This window comes from Ceratotherium simum, chromosome 33 (genome assembly GCF_057802395.1).
Source record: "Ceratotherium simum simum isolate JZ-2026a chromosome 33, ASM5780239v1, whole genome shotgun sequence".
In the NCBI taxonomy this organism is placed as follows: Eukaryota; Metazoa; Chordata; class Mammalia; order Perissodactyla; family Rhinocerotidae; genus Ceratotherium; species Ceratotherium simum.
The window spans coordinates 31,715,955-31,740,855 of NC_141932.1; the positions used below are offsets into that span (position 1 = coordinate 31,715,955).

The 24,901-nt window shown below is 47.7% G+C and overlaps 1 protein-coding gene and 1 long non-coding RNA gene across 12 annotated transcripts; one reads left to right on the forward strand and one right to left on the reverse strand.

Moving 5' to 3' along the window:
• Nucleotides 1–632: 632 nt before the first annotated feature.
• Nucleotides 633–4,002, reverse strand: LOC147912923 (uncharacterized). 2 transcript variants are annotated; one of them, XR_015549522.1, is made up of 3 exons: nt 3,812–4,002; nt 2,529–2,832; nt 633–2,139 (listed from the first exon to the last, which is right to left on the reverse strand). It is a non-coding gene; the product is annotated as an uncharacterized LOC147912923 (long non-coding RNA). The 2 variants fall into 2 exon arrangements; XR_015549521.1 differs by lacking the exon at nt 3,812–4,002 and having other exon boundaries at nt 2,529–3,622.
• Nucleotides 4,003–4,101: 99 nt separating this feature from the next.
• C33H19orf12 (chromosome 33 C19orf12 homolog) lies at nt 4,102–23,418 on the forward strand. Of its 10 annotated transcripts, XM_087421874.1 has the most exons (5): nt 4,336–4,415; nt 7,143–7,241; nt 17,699–17,809; nt 18,357–18,526; nt 22,363–23,418. In XM_087421874.1, the coding sequence occupies exons 4-5, from the start codon at nt 18,367–18,369 to the stop codon at nt 22,626–22,628; spliced, it is 426 nt and encodes a 141-aa protein (XP_087278000.1). In that variant the 5' UTR covers nt 4,336–4,415; nt 7,143–7,241; nt 17,699–17,809; nt 18,357–18,366; the 3' UTR covers nt 22,629–23,418. The 10 variants fall into 10 exon arrangements, with proteins under 10 accessions (XP_087278002.1, XP_087278004.1, XP_087278007.1 ...); XM_087421878.1 differs by lacking the exons at nt 4,336–4,415; nt 7,143–7,241 and adding an exon at nt 4,106–4,194; XM_087421881.1 differs by lacking the exons at nt 4,336–4,415; nt 7,143–7,241 and adding an exon at nt 4,149–4,194 and having other exon boundaries at nt 17,732–17,809.
• Nucleotides 23,419–24,901: the final 1,483 nt, after the last annotated feature.

Sequence of the window (24,901 nt, forward strand, 5' to 3'; positions counted from 1 at the left end):
CCATCGGCTCCAAGCTCCATACTTCATTTGGAATACTAAAATCTAATCGTGGATTTTGAAGTAGGGCGTCTCTACATTCTTTCAACAAACAGATTTTAGGGTGAATCTCTGTACTATCGAGTTCATTTTGTAAATTCTAGCTTAGAATTTCTAGCTTTTTAGAGCAGCCGACCCCTGGGACTCTCTGCAGAAATCCAGTCGTGTGTTGAAGGCATTGCTGGTGCTGCCTCTCTCCCGCGTTGGAGTTTACAGAGCCCTGTCCCTCCTCCCTCACTCAGTCCTCACAGTGATCCCAGGCTGTTGACGGCAAGGATTCTGATCCTCATTTCGTAATGGAGGAATTGAGGATTATCTGGATGGAAGCGGGGCGGGGGGATTTGTCTAGAAACTGCATTTGCACTGTAAGCATACTTTTTACTTAGCTTATCCGTTCATTTGATGTGGCTTTGGGGAAACTGATGAAAATTACAGAGGAGTAGGGGGCCAAAGGGCCTGCGAGCCGTACTGTCACCACTACTGACTCCTAACGTTCCATCCCTGAGGAACTTGGCACTTGAAAGGCTGGGAACATGGAGGAAATTCACACAGCGACGATGGCAGTTGAGGGACTAAGGAAGTGTGCTGGGACGAAATAATAATAATAATAATAATAATGACAAGGATAGCCACACTCAACACCATGGCAAATATGTAGTGGTGCTAAGTGATGACTAAAGGGACATGATAACCATCTACAAATATTTGAAGGATGTAAACACCAAGGAAGAAGATGAATTAATTATTTAGAATAATGATGAAGGCTGAGACGAGCTCATTTTCAGTCCCAAAGCTACCTTGTCCCTCAACAACCCTTTCAGAATTAAGCTCTCCCCAGACTGAAGGCAGGCGGCTGGCTGGTGCTCCTGCACACAGCCCCTCTGACAGGAGGCAGGGGCTGACGCTGTTCTTTCTTTTTCGCAAGCACACATCAAGTGCATCCTCAGATAATCACCACCACAGCTGGCATTTGCTGAGTACCTGGTGTTTGGGGGTGAATTGTGTTGCCCAAAAAGATATGTTCAAGTCCTCATCCCTGGTACTTGTGAATATGACCTTATTTGAAGATAGGGTCTTTGCAGATGTAATGAAGTTAAGACAAGGTCATTAGCATGGGCCTTTAGTCCAGTCTGACTGGTGTCTTTATAAGATGGAAAATGGGACACAGACACACAGGAAGAACGCCACATGGTGACAGAGGCAGAGATACAGCTGCAAGCCAAGGAATGCGAAGGATTGATGGCCACCACTGGAAGCTAGAAACAGGCAAGGCAGGATTCTCCCCTACAGGTTTCAGAGGGAGCATGGCCCTGCTGACACCTTGGAGTAGTCTCCAAAACGGTGCGACAGTGGATTTCTGTTTTAAGCACCCAGTTTGTGGTCCTTCGTTATGGGGCGCTAGGAAATGAATCCATGGGGTACGTGCCCAGCAGTGCACAGAAAACTTCACATGTGAAAGGAATGGCATGCATCCTGGGGAAGGATGGAGGGCAGGGGACACCTCCTCCACTTCCAGGGCTGAGGACTCAGGGGTCCTTAGGAAGGGTGTCCTGGGCCCAGCAAGGGGGGTTGGAACCTCTCCTGTCCCAAAACCCTGGCTCTGTGGGGGCCTTAGGGCAAATGACTGCCTGCGAGGCTAGAGTTTGCTGGGAATCCCCAAGCACCGAAAAGACCGTGGTGCCTCCTTAGAGGTAATGTAAAATAAAAAGAACACTGACCAGAACAGTTTAGTTCTGGTGTCAAAATGACATCACGTTTATTTGCATGCTTATTAAGAGGCTGCACGGGTTTGTGTGTGTGTGACCTCGTGTGGGGTTATCCAGCCCTCCGTCTGGCTGGGTTTATCCTGAAAGAGCCATGGAAATCAGGTGCTGGCTCACTCAGCCTCTGCAAAAGGGTGGGATTAGGGCGCTGGCCTCAGGGGGCCCCATCTGCGTTCTGGCTCCAGCTGGCTCTGTGAACACAACCTAGCACCCTGGGGGATTCTTGCCCCCATTAGGAAAAGGGTGCATTGTGCAGGCTGGGGCAGAATCGGGTTTCCTGCCGCTCTGGGCACATGAGGCTCACATTTGGCACTTTGGAGATGCTGTTCATTTTCATATCCTACAATGTAAACAAGAATAATCTAGATTCCTACACACAACCTCCTTTAATCTTAATCCTGTGAGACAGGCACTGTTATTATTGTCATTCCCCAAATGAGGACACTGACCAGAGAAGGTGGATGACTTTCCCAAGGTCACCCAGCCAGACCTGACGACTGTAAGCATCATGAAGGCACTAGCTGTATGCTGGGCCAGTGCACAGTCACCACACCATGATGGAGACCCCACTGTGCAGCTCACTCACAGGACACACTTCGCAGGAAGCCTGGCACCATTATGAGAATGTGGTACCGTGTGTTACATTTACGGGCTTCGGTGTGTGCATCATTTTATGACTCCATTCATATGAGAACGGAGGTCCCAGGTTGCTGACTTCTCACAGCTCACCTGCTCTAGAGAGGCCCAACCTTGTGGTTGCTCTCCCCTCCAGCATCTTCCCTCCTCCCAGTACTCTCCCTTCCGTCTCTGGGGAAGGAGTCAGCAGGCCCAGTCCTTCAATGTGCCGCCAGAGGGAGCTGCCCGCAGAGAAACCGGAGGATCTCACTCAGGTCCCAGCCTGGAGACACCGTGGTGAGCTGGGCTATCTCAGCCTCAGTTAACTTTTACTCTTGCAAGTCATTCCCGAAGCAAAAGCTCCTATTCAGGAATGGACGAATGATTTCACTGCGGCCAGGGGAACCCTGGTAAATGCCTGAGGACAGAGGGGAAACAGGTAACAAAATAATGCGAGTTAAAGAGTTCAAAGTTTCAGTTATGTAAGATCAAGAATTCTGGAGATTGCTATAGCACGTACTGCCTATAGCTAACAATACTGTACTGTACACTAAAGTTTGCTAAGAGGGTAGATCTTACGTTGTGTTCCTACCACACACACACAAATGATAATAATAATAAAGGGGGTGGGAGGAAACTTCCGGAGGTGATGGACATATTTATGGCCGCGATGGTGGTGATGGTTTGTACTTATGGGTGTGTACTTAACCCCAAACTCATTGAATTATACATATTAAATACCTACAACTTTTTGTATGTCAATCATACCTCAATAAAGTGGCTTAAAAATGTTAAACCACTTTATCGAGGTATGAGATATATATATTTTTTATATATATATACATATATGTTCCCAAAGTACTTTCCCATTCAGAAGAAGGAGAAGGCGGGGGGAGAAACAAAATGACCGCGGCAGGATGAAAGACGCCATCCGGAGAGGGAGAGCAAGGGCTCTGAGCCAGGCGGGCCCCGGCTGGAGTCCGGACCCTGACACTCCCTACCTGGACGGCCCTGGGCCGCTCTCTGCCCCTGTGTGTAATACGGCGACAACTGTGCCCACGTGCGGGACTGCGCTCAGGATCAAGGGCGACAGTCCACGGGAAGCCCCCAGAAGCCTTTCTCAGATTAGACACGGCTCAGGGCCAGCCCTTGCGCGTGCGCCTGCGTGGGGGCTTCTCCACACACCCCTGTGAGGCGTTCCCCGGCCGCTCTGTTACCCCGCCCCCTCACGCCCGTCGCACCCTCCCCAGAGGCTCCCCAAGGTCCGCCCTGCCCGGAGGCCGGACCTCCCCTCCCCTGGAACCCGGGGAGTAAAGCGGCGCTCGGCCTTTGCCAAGCCCCAGACCCCGAGCGCCTGGGCCGCCCGGGGGCCCTGCGCTCGCCAGACGCGCACTCACAGCCTCGACGCCCGCGGCCACTGCGCCCTCCGCCGCGCCGGGGCGGGGCCGAGGGTCTGCCACCCCGCACGGAGGGTCGGGCGGGAGGGTCTCCGGGGGGACGCCGAGGGACCCGGCTGAAGCGTGCGGGGGCGCGCCTGCGGGCGCGGAGCCCCGCCCCCCCGCGCCGGGAGGAGGCGCCCGCGGGCTCCCGCGAGAGCGGGCGGCGGGGACGCCCGACCTGCTGGCGCCGACCCGGAAGCCCCCGCGCCGGCCGGAAGGCGGGGGGCGGGGCCTGCGCCGCGGCTGCCGGGCCGGGGGACCCTCGGCGGGCGGGGCCGGGAGCCGCCCAGTGCCCGCGGCGAGCCGGCCTCTGTCCTGGGCGCGGCGGCCGCCTCCCCCAGGTAGGGGCCTCGCGGCCGGCGCGGGGCCGGGGCGGAGGAGCGCGGGGCCTGGCCCTCCCGGCGCGGGGGCACGCTGCCGGCGCACTCGTCCTCGGTACGGGGAAACTGAGGCACGGAGAGCGCAGTCGCTCCAGACGTCAGGCGGGCAGCAGACCTGGCTTAGACCCGGCGGCCGAGTCCAGAGCCGTCGCCCCCAGCCGTGCGCCTGCGCATTCACCCGGGTGTGTGGGGGTGTGTGTCCTCCTGCCGCAAGCAGGGTCCGTGTGTGTGTCCGTCCTTGTCCTCCTGCAGTAAGCCGGGTCCGTGTGTGTGTCTCTCTGTGTGTCACCTGTGTGTGTGTCCGTGTCCTCCTGCAGTAAGCCGGGTCCGTGTGTGTGTCTCTCTGTGTGTCACCTGTGTGTGTGTCCGTGTCCTCCTGCAGTAAGTCGGGTCCGTGTGTGTGTGTCTCTCTGTGTCTCACCTTTCTCCGTAAGTTGGGTGTGTGTGTGTGTGTGTGTGTGTGTGTGTGTGTGACCCTCCTCAGTAACCTGGGGGAGTGTGTGTGTGACTTCTGCAGTAAGCCAAGTGTGTGTGGGGTATGTGCGTCACCCTTCTCAATAACCTGGGGGTGTGTTTGTGAGACCCCCTGCAGTAGGCTGGGTCTCTGGGTGTGTGTGGCGGGTGTTACAGATGTGAGGCAGAACCCTAGCAGGACCCCTGGGTGGGTCAGCACACCTGGCCTTGCCCTGTGGGAGAGCATCTGGGCGTTAGAGAGGATCAGGAAGGGATGTGAATGATTTGAGAGGGGAGATTAGTTTTGGGTGGGGACTGGTAGCTTCCTTAGCCTTTTAAAGAAGAAACAGGGGTGCTTTGAGAGGTGAGAAGTGACCTGCTTATGGGCCAGATGAGTGGGTAGTGTCCTCCACCAGGGCCTGTGGCAGAGAGAGGGCGCACCTGCTCAGCTCTGGCCGCAGTTGCTGCAGGAGGGCAGGTCAGTGTGGCTTGCTCTTCTGATTTTTTCAAGACAGGTGGAATCTGAGGGTTATGTGAAATCTCCTGATTTTTAAATACTGGCGACTAATTCATTTTTTAAAAAGTCTGTGGGCTAATCTGACAATGTTTGCTGCTGAGATCCACCTGCAACTCTTGCACTGGGGCCTAGAAAGGTGGGAAGACAAGGTTTACAAGGGCCATCGTGCACAGTGGAGTTTTGTAAATTCCGTCAGAGAAGTAGAAAGTACTGAGGATTCCAGGTGAGCGAGATCACTCTCTTAAGAGGCTCCACTTTTCTAATTTTTGTAAAGAACCAGGGGCATGGAGGTCTGTGTTAGCTCTAAAGGCTACCTCACTCTCCTCGCTTACAACATGGTCCCTCTCAAAAAGCCGAGTTGCAGCCTCAGGGACGGGCTCATCTCCCTCTTCCCCAGAACCCCGCTGCAGTCAGCAGCCCAGCCTGGGCGCTTGTGAGAAACCAGGGCTTCAAGTTGGCATTTGCCTTCCCTTGGCTGGCAGATGGGCTTTCTGTGACCAGAGCTTGTTTTGTGGACAAATCTGATTCTGAAATAGGTGTGATATGGGGGGGGCACTCCCACCCTTCTGAGGTCTGTCCCCATTGGGGTGCTTGTCCCGCCTCCTCCCTCCTCACCCGCTTCCCTGTCACTTCCAGACAAAGGCAAGCGTGGAGTGGGAGACGGAGAAGCGGTACTGACTCCCCTCCTCACTCTGGCTAGCCTGGAGAAGCCAGGAGGCTAGCTTTGTAGCAAGTGCTTAGGACATGGGGCTGCAAACCTTTCTTCCACAGCAAGAGTCTGTTGATGCTCTGACTTCTAAAATGATTCTTGCAAGGAAATTAAACCAGCTTTCCCATGGATCGAGGCAGCCACAATGCCACCTCCACCCGTGGTGTGGAACTGTTGAATAGTGTCAGGGGGGAGAGGGAGAATCTCCCTCTGCCCTTTCCCTTAAGGTTCTTCTGGCTGGCCAAATAATCAACAAGACAGGTTAGCAGGAGAAAATAATACCAAGTTTAATAACATGTATACATGGGAGAAAGCAGGGACACTGCGTTTCTCAACACAATAGCAGAAATTCTCGTCTTAAATATCATTTTCAGCCAATGACAAAGGAGGATTTTGGCGGTGGGGGGAGTCAGTTACAGGAGATTACCACTAAAGCACAGTAAACAAGAGTAAGGTTTATTATACAGCCCCAAGGCCTCATCTTCCACATTGATAAGTTACTAGAAATGAGCTCACCCCCTCCTTTCTCTCAATACAGAGAGGGAGATACCTTTACAAATGGAGACTTCCCTTGTAAATGATTGTCTGACAACTCCTCGCAGGGCCATACAAAGAATGTGGCCAGAGAGACAGAACTCCCGATAAGATGGGCTTGTTGGTGCCTTTTCTATTGTAACCTCTATCCTAAATTATCTTTTATAACAGTCATGATAATAACCCCTTCCTAAAACAGATTTTTTGGTTTTAAATTCTTTAGGCAGTTTGGGAGGGGAAACTCAAATATTTTTCCTGAGCTCTCTGAGTCCTTATTGTCTTCAGCTCGAAATAATCCACATACCAGAGTGGTGCTTCCTGGGGCAGCTTGCCCTGAGCACCATCAGTTCCCTCCTCTGAAACTTCCCTAGAAGTTTCACATATTAAAAGCTGAGCTGGTGACTGTGGAGAGAGAAATCGTGTTAGTACCCGGGTGACAAGAAGTCTGCAAAGAGAGAGAAAAGAACATAGATTAGAATGAGGATGAATAAGCAGAAAAGAACAAATCGGAGCACATTTTCCCATACTCCATTAAACCAGTCCCCCAATCCTGGAAATAAGTCAGTCTAATAAAATGTGTGAGCTTCGTTTATCTGATGAAAAATGTCAATCTTCTCTTTTAATAGATTTAAGTTAGATATTACTTGACCTGTTTGATTCACATAAAAGCAACATTTTTCTCCAATGATTGTGCAGCATGTTCCTCTTTGCTGGGCAGTGAGTACGTCCAGAGCACGTCGATTTTGGAGCACCACAGATGCTAGGCTGTTAATCTCTGACTGGAGTATGTTTAAGGTTTGTATGGTGGTGTTGAACTCTTGTTCTATTACCATAGAGAGATTTAATATTGTTTTCTCTAACTCATAATCTCTAAAGCCGGGGAATAGGACTCTCAAGGCTGAAAAGAACTTGGAGTTGTGATACACAAGTGGATTTTCCACGATTTCTCGACTGGCACGTTTATGTGGCACAATCTTATGAACAAACGAACCCAAGTTTGTAATTTTGGCTAGCATTTAAGGTGGAGTGTTTGGTGACAGAAGGAGCCAGGTATCCAAGTCCGCATCGTCTTGACCAATTAGGTGGGAATCTTTTATATACTTTGTTGCCGCATAAAAGGAAAAGACCAGTGTAGTTTAAAGACAAGGTTAGAATTGAGTCTGTAGTTTTCAGGATCTGGACTATTTTATGATCTGTGCCACTTGCAATGTTACTACCTAAACATCTCTATTTCCCATGAGCTCCTGTCAGTCTGTGAGAACAGAATAGATTGCGGAATAGCTGGTACAGGAGGCCTGCAGTCTGATTTTGGCAGCTATAAAGCCTGGTCTTGTCACCTGACCAGGTGAGTCCAGATTTTTGATCCACCCATATATAGTCTGTGGCATTGGGCAGCTTAACCATGTGGATAGCTGCGATACCCCAAGTTGCACACGGGTGGCTCGTAGGCCATCCAGAGCACTTGGTGATTTGGCAAATGTTTGTGCCAGAGGGAGTAGTGATAGAGTCACTTACAATTCCCTTGAGAGTTCTGAAGATGCCACCAGGAGAAGAAGCAGAGTGAAGTTTCCCTTGTTGCGGATACCATACTCTGTTACTCGTCCATTTTCCGTACTTAGTCCACCAGGTGTTCACATCAGCAGGAACAAAGACGAGTTCAGGTTCTTTTGCACTATCTAGCTGTTGACATAACCAACAGTCAGATTGATTAGTTAACGTGGCTAGGGCTTGGTAAACTGGCACGAGGGGGTGTTTGGTCTGTGCCCGACCTGTTGAAAAGGAGAGGGTTAGTAAAAGCCAGACACAGATCGGAAAAGAGCCCATAGCGGAGACTTAGAGAGGGAAGAGGGACAGATAGAGACCAGCACTCTCCAGTCAGCTTTCTAATAAATGATTAAAATATATATATATATATCCACTAATAGATTGTGTGTGCGAGTGTGTATATATATATATAGGGAATTTTAAAGCAACGGGGGGGGGAAATGGGTCAAAGTAGGTTTTCTTGATCCGTGATCTTGGGAAAAGCTGTCTACTTTGTGATGTCGGCTGCTTCTGGGGCCTGTGTTTTGGCCCTCGAAATCCTTAATTTAAGGTCACCTGTGGGGATTATCTCCCAGTTGTCTTGAGAGCGATGTTCTGGGTCTATTTTGGCGTGGCTCGCATGGATCCAGGAAGATTTTTCTTTTATTTTGATGGCAGTGCAGGTCGTCAGTAAGACTTCATAAGGTCCTTCCCAGCGAGGTGACAGTGCGTGTTTTTTTCTAAAGAACTTGATGTACACCCGGTCTCCTGGTCGAAAGGGATGGCAAGGCTTGTCAGAAGGTGGGGGCCACGCCTCTTTTACCTGTTGATGATATGCTTCAAGTATACTAGTTAATTTTTGTATATAACAAGTCATAGCATCAAATTGTTTACTTAAGTTCCCATAATATTCATTTAATCCAGGAATTGAAGGTTTAGAGACACCAGTAGGCATTGGACGTCCAAAAACTATTTCAAAAGGAGTCAATCCATGCCTTCTATTTGGAGTATTTTGAATCTTCATAAGGGCCAAGGGCAGAGCTTCTGGCCATTTAAGTCCAGTTTCTTGACAGATTTTTCCTAGAGTTCTTTATATATCTAGATTTTTACGTTCCACTTGCCCTGATGACTGAGGGTGATATGGGGTATGAAATTTTAATGAATACCCCAGAGTTTTTGCAAGCAAGTGGTTTATCTCTGCTGAAAAATGAGTTCCTTGGTCTGATTCAATCCATAAAGGAATGCCAAAACGAGGAATAACTTCAGTTATTAATTTTTTTTACCACTGTTGTGGCATCTGCATGTCTGGTCGGATAGCATTCAGTCCATCCACTAAACATGCAGACAATAACCAAACAGTGAGAGTAACCTAAAGCTGAAGGCAAGTCTATAAAATCCATTTGGAGTGCCGCAAAAGGCAGCGTGGGCCTGGGAGGACTTCCTGGATCACACTGATTTCTCCCAGAGACTTGGTAAGATTTGCAAGTTGTGCACTGGGAGGTGATTTGGTCAGAAATTTTATGGATGCCAGGGCAAAACCAATTGTCTTTCAGTTCCTTACCTATCCCCCGTTTGCACATATGTCCCATTTGGTGGGAGATAAGTGTAAGCCAAAAAGTCAAAAGAAAAGGAGTTACTGGAAGTCTATTTGGTCTAATGTATAATCTATCTGATAATTGTTTGGCACCCTTTTGTATCTAATTGTCTTTTTTAGATAGTGGGGCATTTGCCTGATAGTTAATAACATCAGTCAGGGATAAAGGCAGGTTTAAGAATTGGGTGGAAAACGGATAAGGGGGTCCATAGTGAGCTGCATGTTTTAGCAGCTCTGTCAGCCCTGTCATTTTCTAAAGATATGACATCAATTTTTTTAGTATGGGCTGAACAATGAACAATGGCAATTTTTGAAGGAAGGTGAATAGCTTGTAATAAGGCTGTAATTAAGTGTCTATTAGCAATAGGAGTTTTTGCAGAAGTTAAGAATCTACGGGATTTCTAAATTGTGCCAACAGCATGGCAGACTCTAAAAGTATATTTGTGTAAATGAAAGAAAAACAAGGTTAATGGTTAGAGCAAATTGTAAACCAGTTTTTGAGTTCAGAGGACAGCCAGTGAAGAAGAATTTTAGATGTCAGCGTCAAAGTATCTTTTGCAGTTTAAAATGTCTCTGATTGGGCCGGCCCTGTGGCTTGGTGGTTAAGTGCGTGCGCTGCGATGCTGGTGGCCCGGGTTCGGATCCCGGGTGCTCATCGAGGCACCACTTCTCCGTTCATCCTGAGGCCGAGTCCCACATACAGCAACTAGAAGGATGTGCAGCTACGACACACAACTATCCACTGGGGCTTTGGGGGGAAAAATAAAATAAATAAAATCTTTAAAAAAAAAAATAAATAAAAAAAAAAATAAAATGTCTCTGATGGAACTGATGGTATCGTCAGGTCATCTCTTAAGTTTATATCAAGTTTATCAGTTTTAGTTTGTAAGGCTTCAGGAAAAAGGGCAGGTTCAGTTTTTAGTGATTTCAAATGAAAATGATGGAGAAAATCAAAAACATTAGTTTGGACATCTGTAACCAGATATTTCAGGAGACTAGAAGAAATCGGGATCCAGTCCAGTCAACAGATATAAAACAAAAACTTCAAAAGACAACAAAACTAGGAGCTAATATCCGCAAACTTATACTGAAATAGTTTTTATTGAAATATAATTTTTCTCTCTAAAATCACCCTCATTTTTATTGATAGCAAAATTAAAACTAGTTTGCAAAATAAGTCTAGTTCTAATAGAGTTGGCTCAATTATTTATATAAGTACAGCAAGAATAGCAGTTGATCACATAGGCTCTTTTAAATCTGCTTTGCTGGAACTTTTTATAAGGAATCTCAGATTTAACTTTAAAGGCCTCTCCAGGCCAGGAAAGCCAAGCCAAGGATTTTGTCATCAGACTTTGTCTGTAATATCTATAGATTTGGGTGAATTTTTTTTTTGAGGTTCTCTAAAATATTTTGAGGTTCTTTGTACCTGCCAGATAAGTGACATTTTTTACTTATTCTGGTAAGTGCTGTTTGGAACATAAGGTACCAGGCCAATATTTCCACGTGGCTTTATTTTATAAAGTCTAATCTTTATTTTTCAAAAGTTGTATGGTTATATCGCAAATATGATGTTCTAGTCACAACCTTGGTAATATAACCAGTGTTTTCAATTGTGTCCTGTTATAAGGAGAACAGATTTTTATTGAACTTATGTAAACAACTATATTGCCATGAAAACAACAATATTTACTTACTAAGAGTTTCCAAATCTTGGAGGGATCAGGTAGAGAGAAAAAGATAAATATTTTTATTTTAGTTACAAAAATATCATTTACCAAATTGTTATAAGTCATAGCTAGCTCAGGAGAAAAGAGAAAAAGTTTTTTTTAAATCTGAAAAAACAAAACAGTAAAAATTTAGCAATACTTTAAACGAAAAATTATAAAAATTATAATCATCTTTATCAGTTCATTCAGTCCTGTGTAATCTATTCTCGATCCCAGTCTTTTTGTTAGCAGCTTCATGAAGTCAGTTTTTCTATCAGATTTTTGTAATTTCTTACCAAGTTCAGTTTTATGATCAGAAAGTTTGTCAGAAACCTGTATTTCAGTGTAAACATCAGAGTCTTTTCTATGAATTTTTCTGAAGTTGAAACATATTTTGTAAAAGCATTAGAGCAAAGAAATGTCTGTAAACAAAAAGACCTCAAAATGGCAATTGCCAAAGAAATTTGGTTAATTTTGTGACATACAACACTTTAAAATAATAATAACCAGAATTATGACTGATAATCAGGACAGATCAGAATTTTAGTAATGTTATACAATTTTAAAACACCTATGTCAATAACATTTGCCCACATAATAGCACCTAAGCAGGCTTATCATCACTGGTCTGACAATGCTTTTTATGTAATTTAACATACTGAATCAGCCTAATAAGTTTAGTATCTTTTCCCTTATAGGAAGAGAGCAAATTTCTTTGAGAAGTTCCAGGGCCCTTTGAAAATTCTCAAAGAAATAAAAGTTAAAAAAAGACTTTAAGATATGAATTTTGGGGGAGCTTGTCAAAAATGTAAACAATCAAAGTAAACAGAGCATTAACAGTCTAAAAGCCTTAATAGAGAGACCTCAGTCTTTTGAACGTAGGAAATTATTTTAACAGTTTTTTTTTTTTTTGTCTTTTAGGTAGACTTACTCAAAGGTAAAGAAAAATCTTTTATAACCTCTTTATCAAGTTTAAGTAAATTATCCTTTTAAGAGACAGAAGACCAAATTTTAATTTTGCACCAGCTTATTTCTGCTATTAAAACTCATTTACTTAATTAAATTTATTTTAATCTTAGCCAACTTGACCATGCATAAAACTCTTTTTCCAGAATTCTTCTTTCACAAACCTTCTATAACTTTTTTTTTACATTCAGAATTTGTCCCATGTCTTTCTTTTCCCTCCTAGTACTTGAGGGCAAATTTATCTTTTTTAACCAAACAAAATATTTTTATTCTTTGTACCTTTATACATCTTACTTTTCTTGTACACAGACATATTTTTCTTAATTTTTTTAGTAGCTTCAATCACATATATTAATTAGAAATTTTAACCCTTAGGAACCTTAATTTGTAAGTAAAAACTAAGTAAACAATTATAAACTTTTTTTTACATTAGTATCTTGTGGCTTGGAAAATTTATAAACACTTTGTAACTTTAGAAACACATTATTTTATAGTACAATCTTTTAATAAAACACATGTTTACCAATAGACCCAAAATATCTTTTAGTTTTCCTGTAATGAAAAGCCAAAAGTAGACAAATGTACATTTAGCAATCAATGTCTAATATCTTATTTGGAAATGATGATACTCAGAGAATTTTTATCATAAAACTTAGCAAAACTCTTAAGTTTTAAGTCACCAAAAAGAGTTTGGAAGCTGTAACCACCATAACACATAATTATTGTTTAAAGTTCATCTAACATTCATCTTTTTTACAACTATTTAGTTACTTATTTCCAATAATTATTTAGATTGTCTATAAGACTTCATAAGACCTCAGATAAAATTAGCCATCATTTAAATTATTATTTTTGTTAACCAGTTCTGTAATAGAAATAACATCAGTTTTTTTCTTACAAAATTTCATGTAAATTTCGTCACCTCTTATACCTTTAAACATAATTATCATTAAGATTTTTATCAATAGGTCTTGGTCTTTTAATTTTGGACAAGAGAAGCATTCCCAGTCAGACATTTTAAAACATATTCAGGCAAAGTTGATGTAACCTCTTTATATAAAATTAGCTCAAACATTCTAACCTTTATAATCTTATCAACACTTACACTTTTACATGTTCTCAATTTAATTGTAACCTGAGTCAAGGTCTTAAGACTAGTCAAATTTTTCCCTTCCTTTTTCTGGCCTTAATTTTTAGGTACCAATTAAGCAATTATGTGAGAGCTCTCAAAACATTTTTTTTTTCCAATTTAGAAGTTTTTTTAATTTAAAGGATCCGTCATCTGGCCATTGACGAGTAGGATCTTTACTTGTATATTTATTCCAATAGTGACTCGAACCAATAAGCCTTTTTAAGGAAAGACCCGGAGGTAACTTTCCACGCTTAGAATAAATCTTTTCCATGGACGCAAGAGGCGTCCCTGGAGAGGGCGCAGATGATGTAGCCCCCATGATCCACAGAATTCACTCCCAAAGATATTCAGACTCCCCTGAGAGCTTGGCACAGCCGGACAGAGACAGTTCGGAACCCCAGTCTACTCGACTGGCCACCAAGGTGCACCCCGGTAAATGCACCTTCCGTATGGTGGAGACCAAGGAGAATATTCTCACTGGTCACAAAGCCAAGTTTTCTCAGGACACAGAACAAGACAGAAGGAAAAACCTCATCCGTTTTTTTTTTTTTTTTTTTTCTTATGTGCACAACGACAGCTTTAGCCAAGCCTTAGGTCTCTTGGAGCCAGAATAATACCTAGAGGGGGAGGTGCCGCGGGGTTGGGGACTGTGTGCTTTACAGAGTACCTCGTCGTTGTACAGACATTTTCTTGCAGTTGGCGGGGGACCTGTGTCATTTACCCCGTTCCGTGACCCAACTTATCCTGACACGGGAGTCTTCTGAAAGTGGCGAGCGCCCTAATGGCTCTTAACTGCTCGACCCGCGCCCACTTAAATTTGCAGCATTTTTGGCTTCCAAGATGCCCTCGGCAATGGCCTTCACTTCATGTGCATAATAACCCACAGCAAAGTTTGTAGACGCCGGTCTGGTGAGACCCGCAAACTCACCAGTCTGTGGGGCCGGCCCGGACAGCAGGCTTATAGGGCCTATGCCTGCGTCCTACCCTATGGTAGTTCCTTCTTATGACAAAAGACACAGACAAAAGAGAAAAATAGAGACTACCTCTGGGAGGAAAAGGGATCAAGATCAAAAACCAAGAGTACTCTACCAAATTTAAACCAAGAGTCACTAAAAGCCCAAGAAACTAGTTTCTCAAATATTTTCTCCTGCCAATCTAAATTTAGAAAGAGAAAAAAATTCTCACCACTTCCTTCCGCCGGACTCCGCAGATAGAGATTCCAGGAGGCTGACGTGGTAAGAAGTCTTACCTTTTGCTGGCTTTCGTCAGGCGTTCCCGTATCTCATCATCTGCAGTAGTCCAGGGAGAAGGCAGGTCTTCCAGCCAGAGAAGGCAACTTACCAGCCAGTGCTTCTCCTGCCTGGCTCGCCAAAACTGTCGGGGGGAGAGGGAGAATCTCCCTCTGCCCTTTCCCTTAAGGTTCTTCTGGCTGGCCAAATAATCAACAAGACAGGTTAGCAGGAGAAAATAATACCAAGTTTAATAACATGTATACATGGGAGAAAGCAGGGACACTGCGTTTCTCAACACAATAGCAGAAATTCTCGTCTTAAATATCATTTTCAGCCAATGACAAAGGAGGATTTTGGCGGTGGGGGGAGTCAGTTACCGGAGATTACCACTAAAGCACAGTAAACAAGAATAAGGTTTATTATACAGCCCCAAGGCCTCATCTTCCACATTGATAAGTTACTAGAAATGAGCTCACCCCCCCCCTTTTTCTCAATACAGAGAGGGAGATACCTTTACAAATGGAGACTTCCCTTGTAAATGATTGTCTGACAACTCCTCGCAGGGCCATACAAAGAATGTGGCCAGAGAGACAGAACTCCCGATAAGATGGGCTTGTTGGTGCCTTTTCTATTGTAACCTCTATCCTAAATTATCTTTTATAACAGTCATGATAATAACCCCTTCCTAAAACAGATTTTTTGGTTTTAAATTCTTTAGGCAGTTTGAGAGGGGAAACTCAAATATTTTTCCTGAGCTCTCTGAGTCCTTATTGTCTTCAGCTCGAAATAATCCACATACCAGAGTGGTGCTTCCTGGGGCAGCTTGCCCTAAACACCATCAATAGCCAGAGTTGGGCCACTTCCTCCCCCTGCCCTCCCACACACCGTGACACCTGCTGGCCCTCCAGTTCTGCAGAGCCCTTGGCTTGTGCCTTGTGCTGGTCTGGCTGGGCTAAGTGGAGGTTGGAAGTAGCATTTGCACAATGATGACTCATTAGCCCCTGTAGGTTTTGACTTAAAGTCATTCAGAGCAGGTCGGAAGCTGGGTTTTTTTTTGATAGACAGTAGAGGGTGAAGTGGGTATATATCTGTTTCCTGCCTCTTTTGCATGCATTTTCTTGCTGTGCAGAAACTGTTTCAAGAGCACAGATCCATAATTCTGCAGAAAACCTGTTTTAGGAGTGGCTTCTGGGCAGAGTGCACTGGCCTGGATGCCAGCCTCACAGACCAAGCGTGGCGGGCTCTGGGTCTGCATGCCTCTGGGAGTGGGAGCTCACTGCCGCCTCTAGAGGGGCCTTCCTGGGACCTCAGCTTCCTCTCCCTTTTTCCAGCGTAATTGACAGACAAAAAGCTGGATCTAAACCAGTGCTGAGCAAGAAGGTGATTAGATATTTTACAGGAGGATTTTTAGCTTTTTGAAAGGTTTTACCATGAAATTAATTCCTTTGGTTATCTTAATGTGTATTTGAAATAAACTCATTTTGTTAGTCTGCATAGCTTCACAGGACCGTGGGTGCTGGGTAAATCAGATTATGCCCTCCGTCCCCCCATTTCTGAATGGCTTGTGCCGTGTTTAGTCCCTTCACTGTTATGATGCTATTTTATTATCATGACATTTGTGTGGACAGATCTTGACCTCTAGAAGAGTGGAAGAGGCTGTCTTCCAGGGAGGACAAGGAGGCATTTGCCCTGTCTGCAAGTGGTCACTACTGGTGAGCAGAGGGGCCTGGAAGCCAGGAGGCATTTTGGCAGGTCCAGGACACCAGGAGCCAGAGCAGGGACAGGCAGATGTGAGTTGCCCTCCAGTCTCTTGGGCACCCCTGCAGGGCCTGCCCTGCCACTACCTCTCACACCCCGCTTGGTGAACAGACACATCTGGGAGACACCTGTTTGCAGTTTCTGGACTCGAGCACTGAGTAACAGACGTGAACCGTCCTGGGTCATGCTCTCTTAGAGTCTTGCTATCCCAAGTGAGGTCAGGAGACCACCTGGGGGGCCTGCTGGAAATGCAGAATCTCAGCCCACCCATACTGGCTGTATTTAACCAGATCTTCAGTGACTCCTATGCACTAGCAAAAGGGGCAAGGTGGAGGGGCCGACTGGGTGGCGCAAGCGGTTAAGCACGTGTGCTCCGCTGCAGTGGCCCGGGATTCGCCGGTTCGGATCCTCGGCGTGCACCGATGCAACACTTGTCAAGCCACGCTGTGGCAGCGTCCCATGTGAAGTGGAGGAGGATGGGCACGGATGTTAGCCCAGGACCAGTCTTCCTCAGCAAAAAGAGGATTGGCAGATGTTAGCTCAGGGCCGATCTTCCTCACACACAAAAAAAAGGGTGGGGTGGGGGAAGGGAGACATTTACAGGGATTGGAGCACAGGCTGCTTCTTACCTCTCCTGGGACTGCAGAGTTCTGAAAACCTGACTGGTGATATGGTAGATGCACAGATTTGTTATAAGGGCTCAAAATTCTCTCCCAGGATTGGGAGGATAATTTTGTATTAGAGACTGGTTCTGGATTATCCTTGAGTCAGAAAGAGCTCATATAACCAAAAGATACTGAGCAGTAGGATCTGCTCCAAACTTCCTCGGTCAAGTTCCCTTAGGGACTGTTTCCTGTTTAGGGAATGTTTCAGCCGTGAGTGAGGAGGGGAGTGTTGGTGGGAAAGGAAAGTGCCCATGGGGCTTTGGTTCCGGCTGAAGCTGGATGGAGAAGCCCAGCTCATTGGTGCTGTGATTTTACCTCCCAGCCCTGCCCGGTGGCCCCAGAGCGTTGGGGCTGTCCATCCCCACCGCCCTGGGCCAGAGCCCGCCCAGCCCTTGCCTGTGTCCCTGCTTGCTGTTTTCCTACCAGTGTGGCAAACAGTTTCCTGACCTCAGAGAATTGTTCCGAAGGTCATTGTTTCAAAGGTCCATCTGTCCGTCTGTCCATACATATGCACCCCCTCTGGAATTCTTTGATATCTTTTACTTTGTGGTTGTTTCATCTTTCTGCATCATCGTGTCCCTGCCTTTAATGTCCCATGTGTGGAACTGGATTGACTTTAGGAGTGGCTGCTTATGGAAGCCAGTGGTGTGTGTTAGTAACAGAATGTTCATTTAGAGCCATCAGGTCTGAGAGTCTGCTGTGTCCCAGGCTTGCACCAGGCACCTTGCATCTCTACTTAGACCTTACAAGAGTCCAGCCTGGAGGTGGTTTATCTCCATCTTACAGGTGAGGAATTGGGCCCTCTGCTCCGGGTCACACAGCGGGCAAGTGTGGGCGCAAGGCCAGTGTGGTGGCAGAGTCCTGTCCTTTCCCCTCCTCCGGCTTGACGTGAGCTCAGATGCCGTGTCACATGAAAGAGGACACGTGGCTGGGGCTTTGTGCATCTGCCAGGCTTCGCGCATCGGGGATTGCCTGGGCCATTGGGAAGGCTGCCGATGCAAGAGGGGGGCAGACTCGCCTCACCTGCGATGACCTGGTGGCGCGTGTGGCTGGGATTGCTCCTTCATCTCTCCTAAGTCGGAAGGTCATCAGAGGGCAGAGACGGCCTGTCATCCGTGCCGCTGATTCTGTTGGCTTATTAGCTGAATGCTGCCCTGCTTTCTCTGCCACAGAATTTGTCACATGACTGGGCGCTGCCCATCATACACATGGCAGAGCCACTCTTCTCTGTCCCCAGAAATGAGGACCCTTCCTCAGAACTCTAGAAGAGTAACATTTGGGTGGAAATACTCTTACACTCATTTAAACTCTCCTTTGAAATGCTTCCTTTGAGGTCTGCCAAGATGCCCATCATGGTGGAAGACATCATGAAGCTGCTCTGCTCCATTTCCGAGGAGAGGAAGATGAAGGCGGCAGTCAAGCACTCTGGGAGGGGCGCCCTGGTCACAGGGGCCGTGGCTTTCGTTGGGGGATTGGTTGGCGGCCCACCGGGACTAGCCATTGGTAAGTGCAGGTGCCTCACGGGTGTCGTGAAAAGGCCTCAAATCCACAGAGACCTCGTGATTGTCTCTGTGCTGTGTGAGGAGTGTGTTAAGGTCGCTTTTGTGAAATGGTTTTGGTGTACATAATTTGTCCTGTTAAAAATACAAGCTTCTGGGCCGGCCCCGTGGCTCAGCGGTTAGGTGTGCGCACTCCGCTGCTGGCGGCCCGGGTTCGGATCCCGGGCGCGCACCAACGCACTGCTTCTCCGGCCATGCTGAGGCCGCGTCCCACATACGGCAACTAGAAGGATGTGCAGCTATGGCATACAACTATCTACTGGGGCTTTGGGGGGAAAATAAATAAATAAAATCTTTAAAAAAAAAAAAATACAAGCTTCTGTGTGAACGCCTCAGAAGTGCAGGGCACTCTCAAAAATGGCATCTGTGTCATGTAGATCTGGAGGACACCTTTCCTCCAGGGGGTGTGTCCTGGGTCCCTTGGCCGGTCTCCCTCCCCCGTCACCATTACGTCACTGCAGAGGGGAAGCGGTGAGGAAGCTGGGATGTGCTGAGCACCTGCTGGGAGCAGATGCTGTCTGGCTGTTTCACACAAGCTCGTTCAGAGTGAGCTTCCCCATTCTGAAAGCAAACAGCCCAGTGCAGAAAAAGCAACAAACAAACTCCTAGAGTGGTCGCCCCTGCCCCCTTGTCTTACCACCTGCTTCTATTTGGGAGTCAGTTTCTGGCAATGAATGAACGTTTGGCTGATTTTCCCATCATTCTGTGGATCTAGAATGAAGTTGCTTCCTTTGGATTAGGAGCAGGAAGAATTCCTGTGTGGCCCAAACTGTGGGCTGGGGTGATGTCAGAGTTGGCCACCGTTCAGGCCTTACTCAGGGAGAGGCCAGATGAGGCCTCCCTTGAGGTGCCTCAGATGGACCCTGCCACCCAGGGGATCTGCTAAAGGCATGGACTGCCACACTGGGCTCTACAGATATCTCCCGAAGGACTTCTCTGTGCTGGGCAGCCTGTGCTGGGGATACGGGGGCCTCAGAGAGCTCGGGGTCTGGTGGAAATCCTTTCTGTATGACTTACAGTCTTCACATGAATACAGGCTGGAGAGATGACTGCTTTTTTGCTGAGGTTGGCTTCTGTTTCCCAGCTCACTGGCAAGGCTTCCTGCTCTCTTCTTCCCTTCGGTAGTAGGATTGACATTCAAGGACATTTCATTAAGCTGAGGCTGCACTGGGGAGAAAAATCAGTGTGTGGTGGCCCCAGACCTTTCATATTACATTTCCCTTTCCAAGCTCTGTGAATTAGCGAGTCCTGTGACCTCAGCTTCTTGCCATCTAGGAAGTAGCCAGTGAGGGAGGAGACAAGGCATTGCCTTCTTCCTCAGTGACACCCTATAGCTTTGTCCCACCCCATGTGCTGTGCTCAGGGGAGGCTTGCTGGGATCATTTATCATAGAGCTGTGCCCAGATGCCATTTTGGGAGGACATATTTTATTCAGATTGAGTTGAAGCTGGTAGAGAACAGAGTGTCTACTTAGAGAACCTGGGGGATTTGATACTTGCAGCCCCTGGTCATGGCAGGAGCATCATTTTACCAAGAAAACAAAGGAATTTTCTCTTCTCCAATGAGTTAGTAATTTGCTGGTCAATATTCCTGGTGATTTTTTTGCATTAAGTGCTGCTCTAAATCAAATATTGACGTTCTCATAAAGGTTTAGTGCAGATGAGTGCAACTCTTGTTGGCTCTAGGTGTTTCACTGGTGTCATGGGGAAAAGTTCAGTGAAACTTGTGAATTGCTGGCTCTCCCTCCCTGGAACTCTCCCTCCCTGGAACGCTCCCTCAGCGGCGAGGAAGCCCGTCCCGGGATGTGCTCAGCCTGCAGGCCTCGGTGCAGGAGGAGGGGTGTGCTTCCAGGTGCCTCCACCCTTGGCTTCCTGCAAGAGGGCGGGTGTTACTGCCTGTTGGCCGAGTCCAGCCTGCAGATGGGTTCTCTCTGGCCCGGGCTGTATTCTTTTAGATAAACTTTTCATTTTGGAATAATACTGGGTTTACAGAGAAGTTGCACATATAGTGCAGAGAATTCCCATGTATCCCTCACCCAGTTTCGGTTCCCTTCAAGTTAACATCTTCTATTACCATGGTACATTTGCCAAAACTAAGAAACTAACACTGATACATACATTACTATTAACTATTCTCCAGACTTTGGGTTTTACCACTTTTTGCATTAAAGTTCTTTGTATGTCCAGAGGCTAGCTGAAGATACTGCACTGCATATAATCGTCCTTTCTCCTCAGTCTCCCCTGGTCTGTGACAGTTCTCAGACTGCTCGTTTCCCACGGCCTTGATGGTGTTAGGAGGACTGGGCAGGTGTTGTGTAGAGCGCCTCTCCATTTGGGTTTGCCTGATGACTGCCTCAGGGTTAGCCTGGGGTTATGGTCTTTGGGAAGAACATTGCAGAGGTGAAGTGCCCTTCTCATGGCACCATTTCCGGGACCCGTGACATCAGGACACAGGGCAGGACCTCCCTGGTGGCGTTCCCCCTGATCACCTGGGTAGGGCCGTGTTTGCCAGGTTTCTCCACTGTAAAGCTAGTTTCCCCTTTCCGTGTTCCAGTCTTTCAAAGATGGTCACTAAGTCCAGCCGGGCTGCAGCTTTTAAATACCTGATCGCTGACACTTTGAAGTCATGGGACTTTTTAAAGACACAAATCTGGTATTCTGTATGGCAGCAGTTGGCTGGCATGGGGTAGCCACTGGCCCTTTAGACAGGGACCCAGCTCTCCAGTTACCACAGGCCCACTCGGCCCACTTCACTCCGGAAGGCACTTGAGTTTGAGACCCCTGCCCTAGGGTACCTTCCTGCAGCAGACCTGCGCCACACCTCGTTAGTTAGAACTTTCCGTTGATACCAGGTCTTCAAGTCCCAAAACAGTGTGCCTTAACTTTGATGATAAATTTACGTTTAAAAATAATGTTTGTGCCGGGGCCAGCCCGGTGGCGTGGTGGTTAAGTTCGCGTGCTCCACTTCGGCGGCCTGGGGTTCTCGGGTTCGGATCCCAGGTGTGGACCTGCGTGCCGCTTGTCAAGCCATGCTGTGGTGGCGTCCCACGTGTAAAGTAGAGGAAGATGGGCATAGGTGTTAGTCCAGGGCCAATCTTCCTCTGAAGAAAGAGGAAGATTGGCAACAGATGTTGGCTCGGGGCTAATCTTCCTCACCAAAAAGAAAAAAATGTTGTTTGTGCCCTTTTGGAGTAGCAGAAAGAGAAACAGTTGAATACATTAAATTTTTATTTATTATCATATAACTTTGGAAGGGTTGTATGAAAAATACTGCTTCAAGAGAAAAGGTCTCCTTATCTGTCCCCACGGTCCTTTAACCACGTGATTTCACTGGAAATTTCCAAAGTTCAGGGGCAAGGAGCACATTAGCCGCTCCGTGGAGGAAACTCAGCCTCACTGCTGAGATGGTTCTCCTTGAAGATACATTTGCTTCTTAGTCCTCTCCTGTGAGATGAGAGAGATGTGTATGGGCGGCGTGGAAAGCTTCAGGCCCTGAAGAGGATTTAGTTAGCACAGCTGAAGCGGGAGATGCTTCCTGTTGCCTCCGTGAGCGTGGAGCTCAGGAAAGGGCATGTTGGGTGTCAGGTGTCTGAGCCAGATGGACTGAAGACCACACAAACCTTTGCCCTCTGCACTGCCTGGCGGAGCAGGCGTGAGCTGGGCCCGTCCCGACCCCCTCTTGACTGCCCACTCGCCATGACGGTGGTTGTGCTCTCAGTGAGAACCCGAGGCCTTGATTTATGAGTCAGTCCTGACTAACTGAACCGTCTTTGTTTTCTAGGGGGCGCCGTCGGGGGTCTGTTAGGTGCCTGGATGACGAGTGGACAGTTTCAGCCAGTTCCTCAGATCATCATGGAGCTGCCGCCTGCCGAGCAGCAGAAGCTCTTTAACGAGGCCGCTGCCATCGTCAGGCACCTGGAGTGGACGGACGCCGTGCAGCTGACCGCGCTGGTCATGGGCAGCGAGGCCCTGCAGCAGCAGCTGCTGGCCATGCTGGCGAACTACGTCACCAGGGAGCTCCGGGCGGAAGTTCGGTACGACGACTAGGCCCTCCCCAGGAGGTGAGGGTCTCATGTGGCGACTCTCCTACCTCCTGGGAGGTGACCGGGGAGCTGGGGGAGGCCCCATCATCAGGGTATCACCTTAAACTGGAGAGAGGTCTCCTGCTGGAGAGGCTGCTGCTGTGCCGCATCATGTCCTGGAAATGATTCGTGAAGACGTGTGTTCTCCGGTCGTGCGCGCTGACGCGCACGGACAGCCCTTCACCTGGGAAGCTGGTGAAAAGCAGAGGCGCGCCCTTGCGGACGTTGGCGGGTCTTCTGAATCGACTCGCTCACGCGGGAGTGTGGAGGGTTGTCTCGTTCAGCCTCGTCGTCTTGTGAAGATGCTCCGGACACACGCATCTGTCGCAGGACTGGTTCCCACCTTGGGCCAGGGTCTCAGGACCTCGGGGCCACCGTGCTGGAATCATGTTTACCTCCTGACTGCGCCCCTCCCCCCGTGACTCCTGAGTGGCCTCGAGGAGGGGTCAGTCGGCCTGCTGAGTGAAGCCACAAGCGCCCGTCGCACCCCCCTTGTCCCCCCATCCCCCACTAGCTGCAGCCTGGGCTCTCCCCCCAGGGGCCTGCTTTCCCCTTCTGAAAAGTCATGGTAGTGCTTGGGTTCTGCTTTGTAAATTAAATACTTCCGTAATAGTGTCGTTCTTGCTGAAGTGGTGGGAGCATCATGGGTCTCCGAGAATGTGCCCACCTGACATCTCTCTAATACTGTGTTCACTGTGCTTTTGAACCACAGCTTGACTAAGTGTCACCGAGTTACAGTAAATGTTTTCTGAGCAGTTGTTTTCCTGCGTATGCTGTATAAAGCATCTCTGACATTTGGAGTTGTACACACAGAACATGAGGGAAGGTACCAGATTTGTAGATTTAAAGAATGAAGGAAAGCTCCCGATTCCGCTGCCTGAGACCTGGCTTTGCAGGCTGCCCTTGCCTCCCTGTGCTGCCGGTGTGTGCACACCGCACACCGCCTGGGCCTCCCCTGGCAGCCACACACCATCCCTCTGGTCCCCAGGCCCTGGGCAGGGTTGGGACTTAGGACCTCTCCACGGACAGGAGCAGTGCAGGCCTCCCTGGGGTGCGGGGCAGGCACACCTGCTGAGGACAGGTGGTGCCTCTCATATCCAGGTGTGTGGAGGAAACCAGGGTGAATTAGAACCCACAGTGGTTAAGGAAGGATCGAGCCTTTCCCTCAGAACAATGGCTCCTCAGCTGGCCACTAGCACAGATCAGCTGCCCTGGCACAGGCCACACTCCTGGAGTTGACGAAGCTGCTCCATCATGTGTGTGCTGCTTGAGTGTATGGGGGCAGGCGGGGTCCGATAGACGATTCTCCTAAATCACAGAAGGTGACGGGGGGGGGAGGCCCCCCCATTCGTTACTCGTGTGTTGGGGTCTACTCTGCCAGGCCCAGGGGACACAGATGGTCCCAGCTCAGAGTTCCTACACCAGTGTCCACTGAAGCTCCTCCCTCAGCCTGCCTGCCTTCACCCCTGGGCAAAACACCCCCAGGAGCAGATGGCCCAACTCCTGAGGGATTTTGCGTTGGATGGAGCGGGCCTTGCTGAGTCAAGTCACTCTTGACTAGCTTGTCCTGGGGTGACTTGCTGTGGGCATTGAGCCCAAGAGGGCAGTCCCCACCTCAAGTCCTGTCTTCCCCAGGAGCTAAAAGCATTGTCCTTACTTTTCCCCTCAGGCTGTCGTCTCAGCTCCTGTGGTTTGAGTATTTATATATCTGTATCTTTTAAAAATCTTTATTTATTTTTGAGTGGGTAATACCAGCCGGGTACAAAACTTAGAAGACACCAGAATGTACAAATGGAAATGGAAGCCTTCCTCCTATGCTGACCCCTGCCCAGCGCCCCCCACATGGGTACAGACACTGCACCAATTTCTTGTGCATTCCTTCAACTCTGTTTTTAAATCATCTTTGAAAACCATTCATTTCCTTTTATTTGTCAATGTTTATTGCCTGAAAACTTAGACAAATTCAGAAAAATATAATGAATTAAAAACCACTACAAATTTCAAATTTCACCACCCAGAAAACCACTGTTAACAAATTTGGTATATTTCGTGCAAGCCTTTTAATCCTGCATATGTGTACTTGGAATGTATTTGCATTCTTAGTGTTTAGACCTCTTTGGACACTTTCACCAAGTAACATCAAATACCATTTGTGACGGAACTTCAAGCTCCCTGTAGATGCGTTGTGCCTGTATAATATTCCATTGCACTGACCCACATCCCTGGTGTGGTTTCCTC

What these genes read in the sequence shown, in the direction of transcription:
- C33H19orf12 (XM_004439798.3), top strand. Translation starts at nt 18,343, where the DNA reads ATGCTTCCTTTGAGGTCTGCCAAGATGCCCATCATGGTGGAAGACATC. An exon ending in CCCACCGGGACTAGCCATTG is followed by an intron (nt 18,527 to 22,362) that starts GTAAGTGCAGGT and finishes TTTGTTTTCTAG; the next exon opens with GGGGCGCCGTCGGGGGTCTG.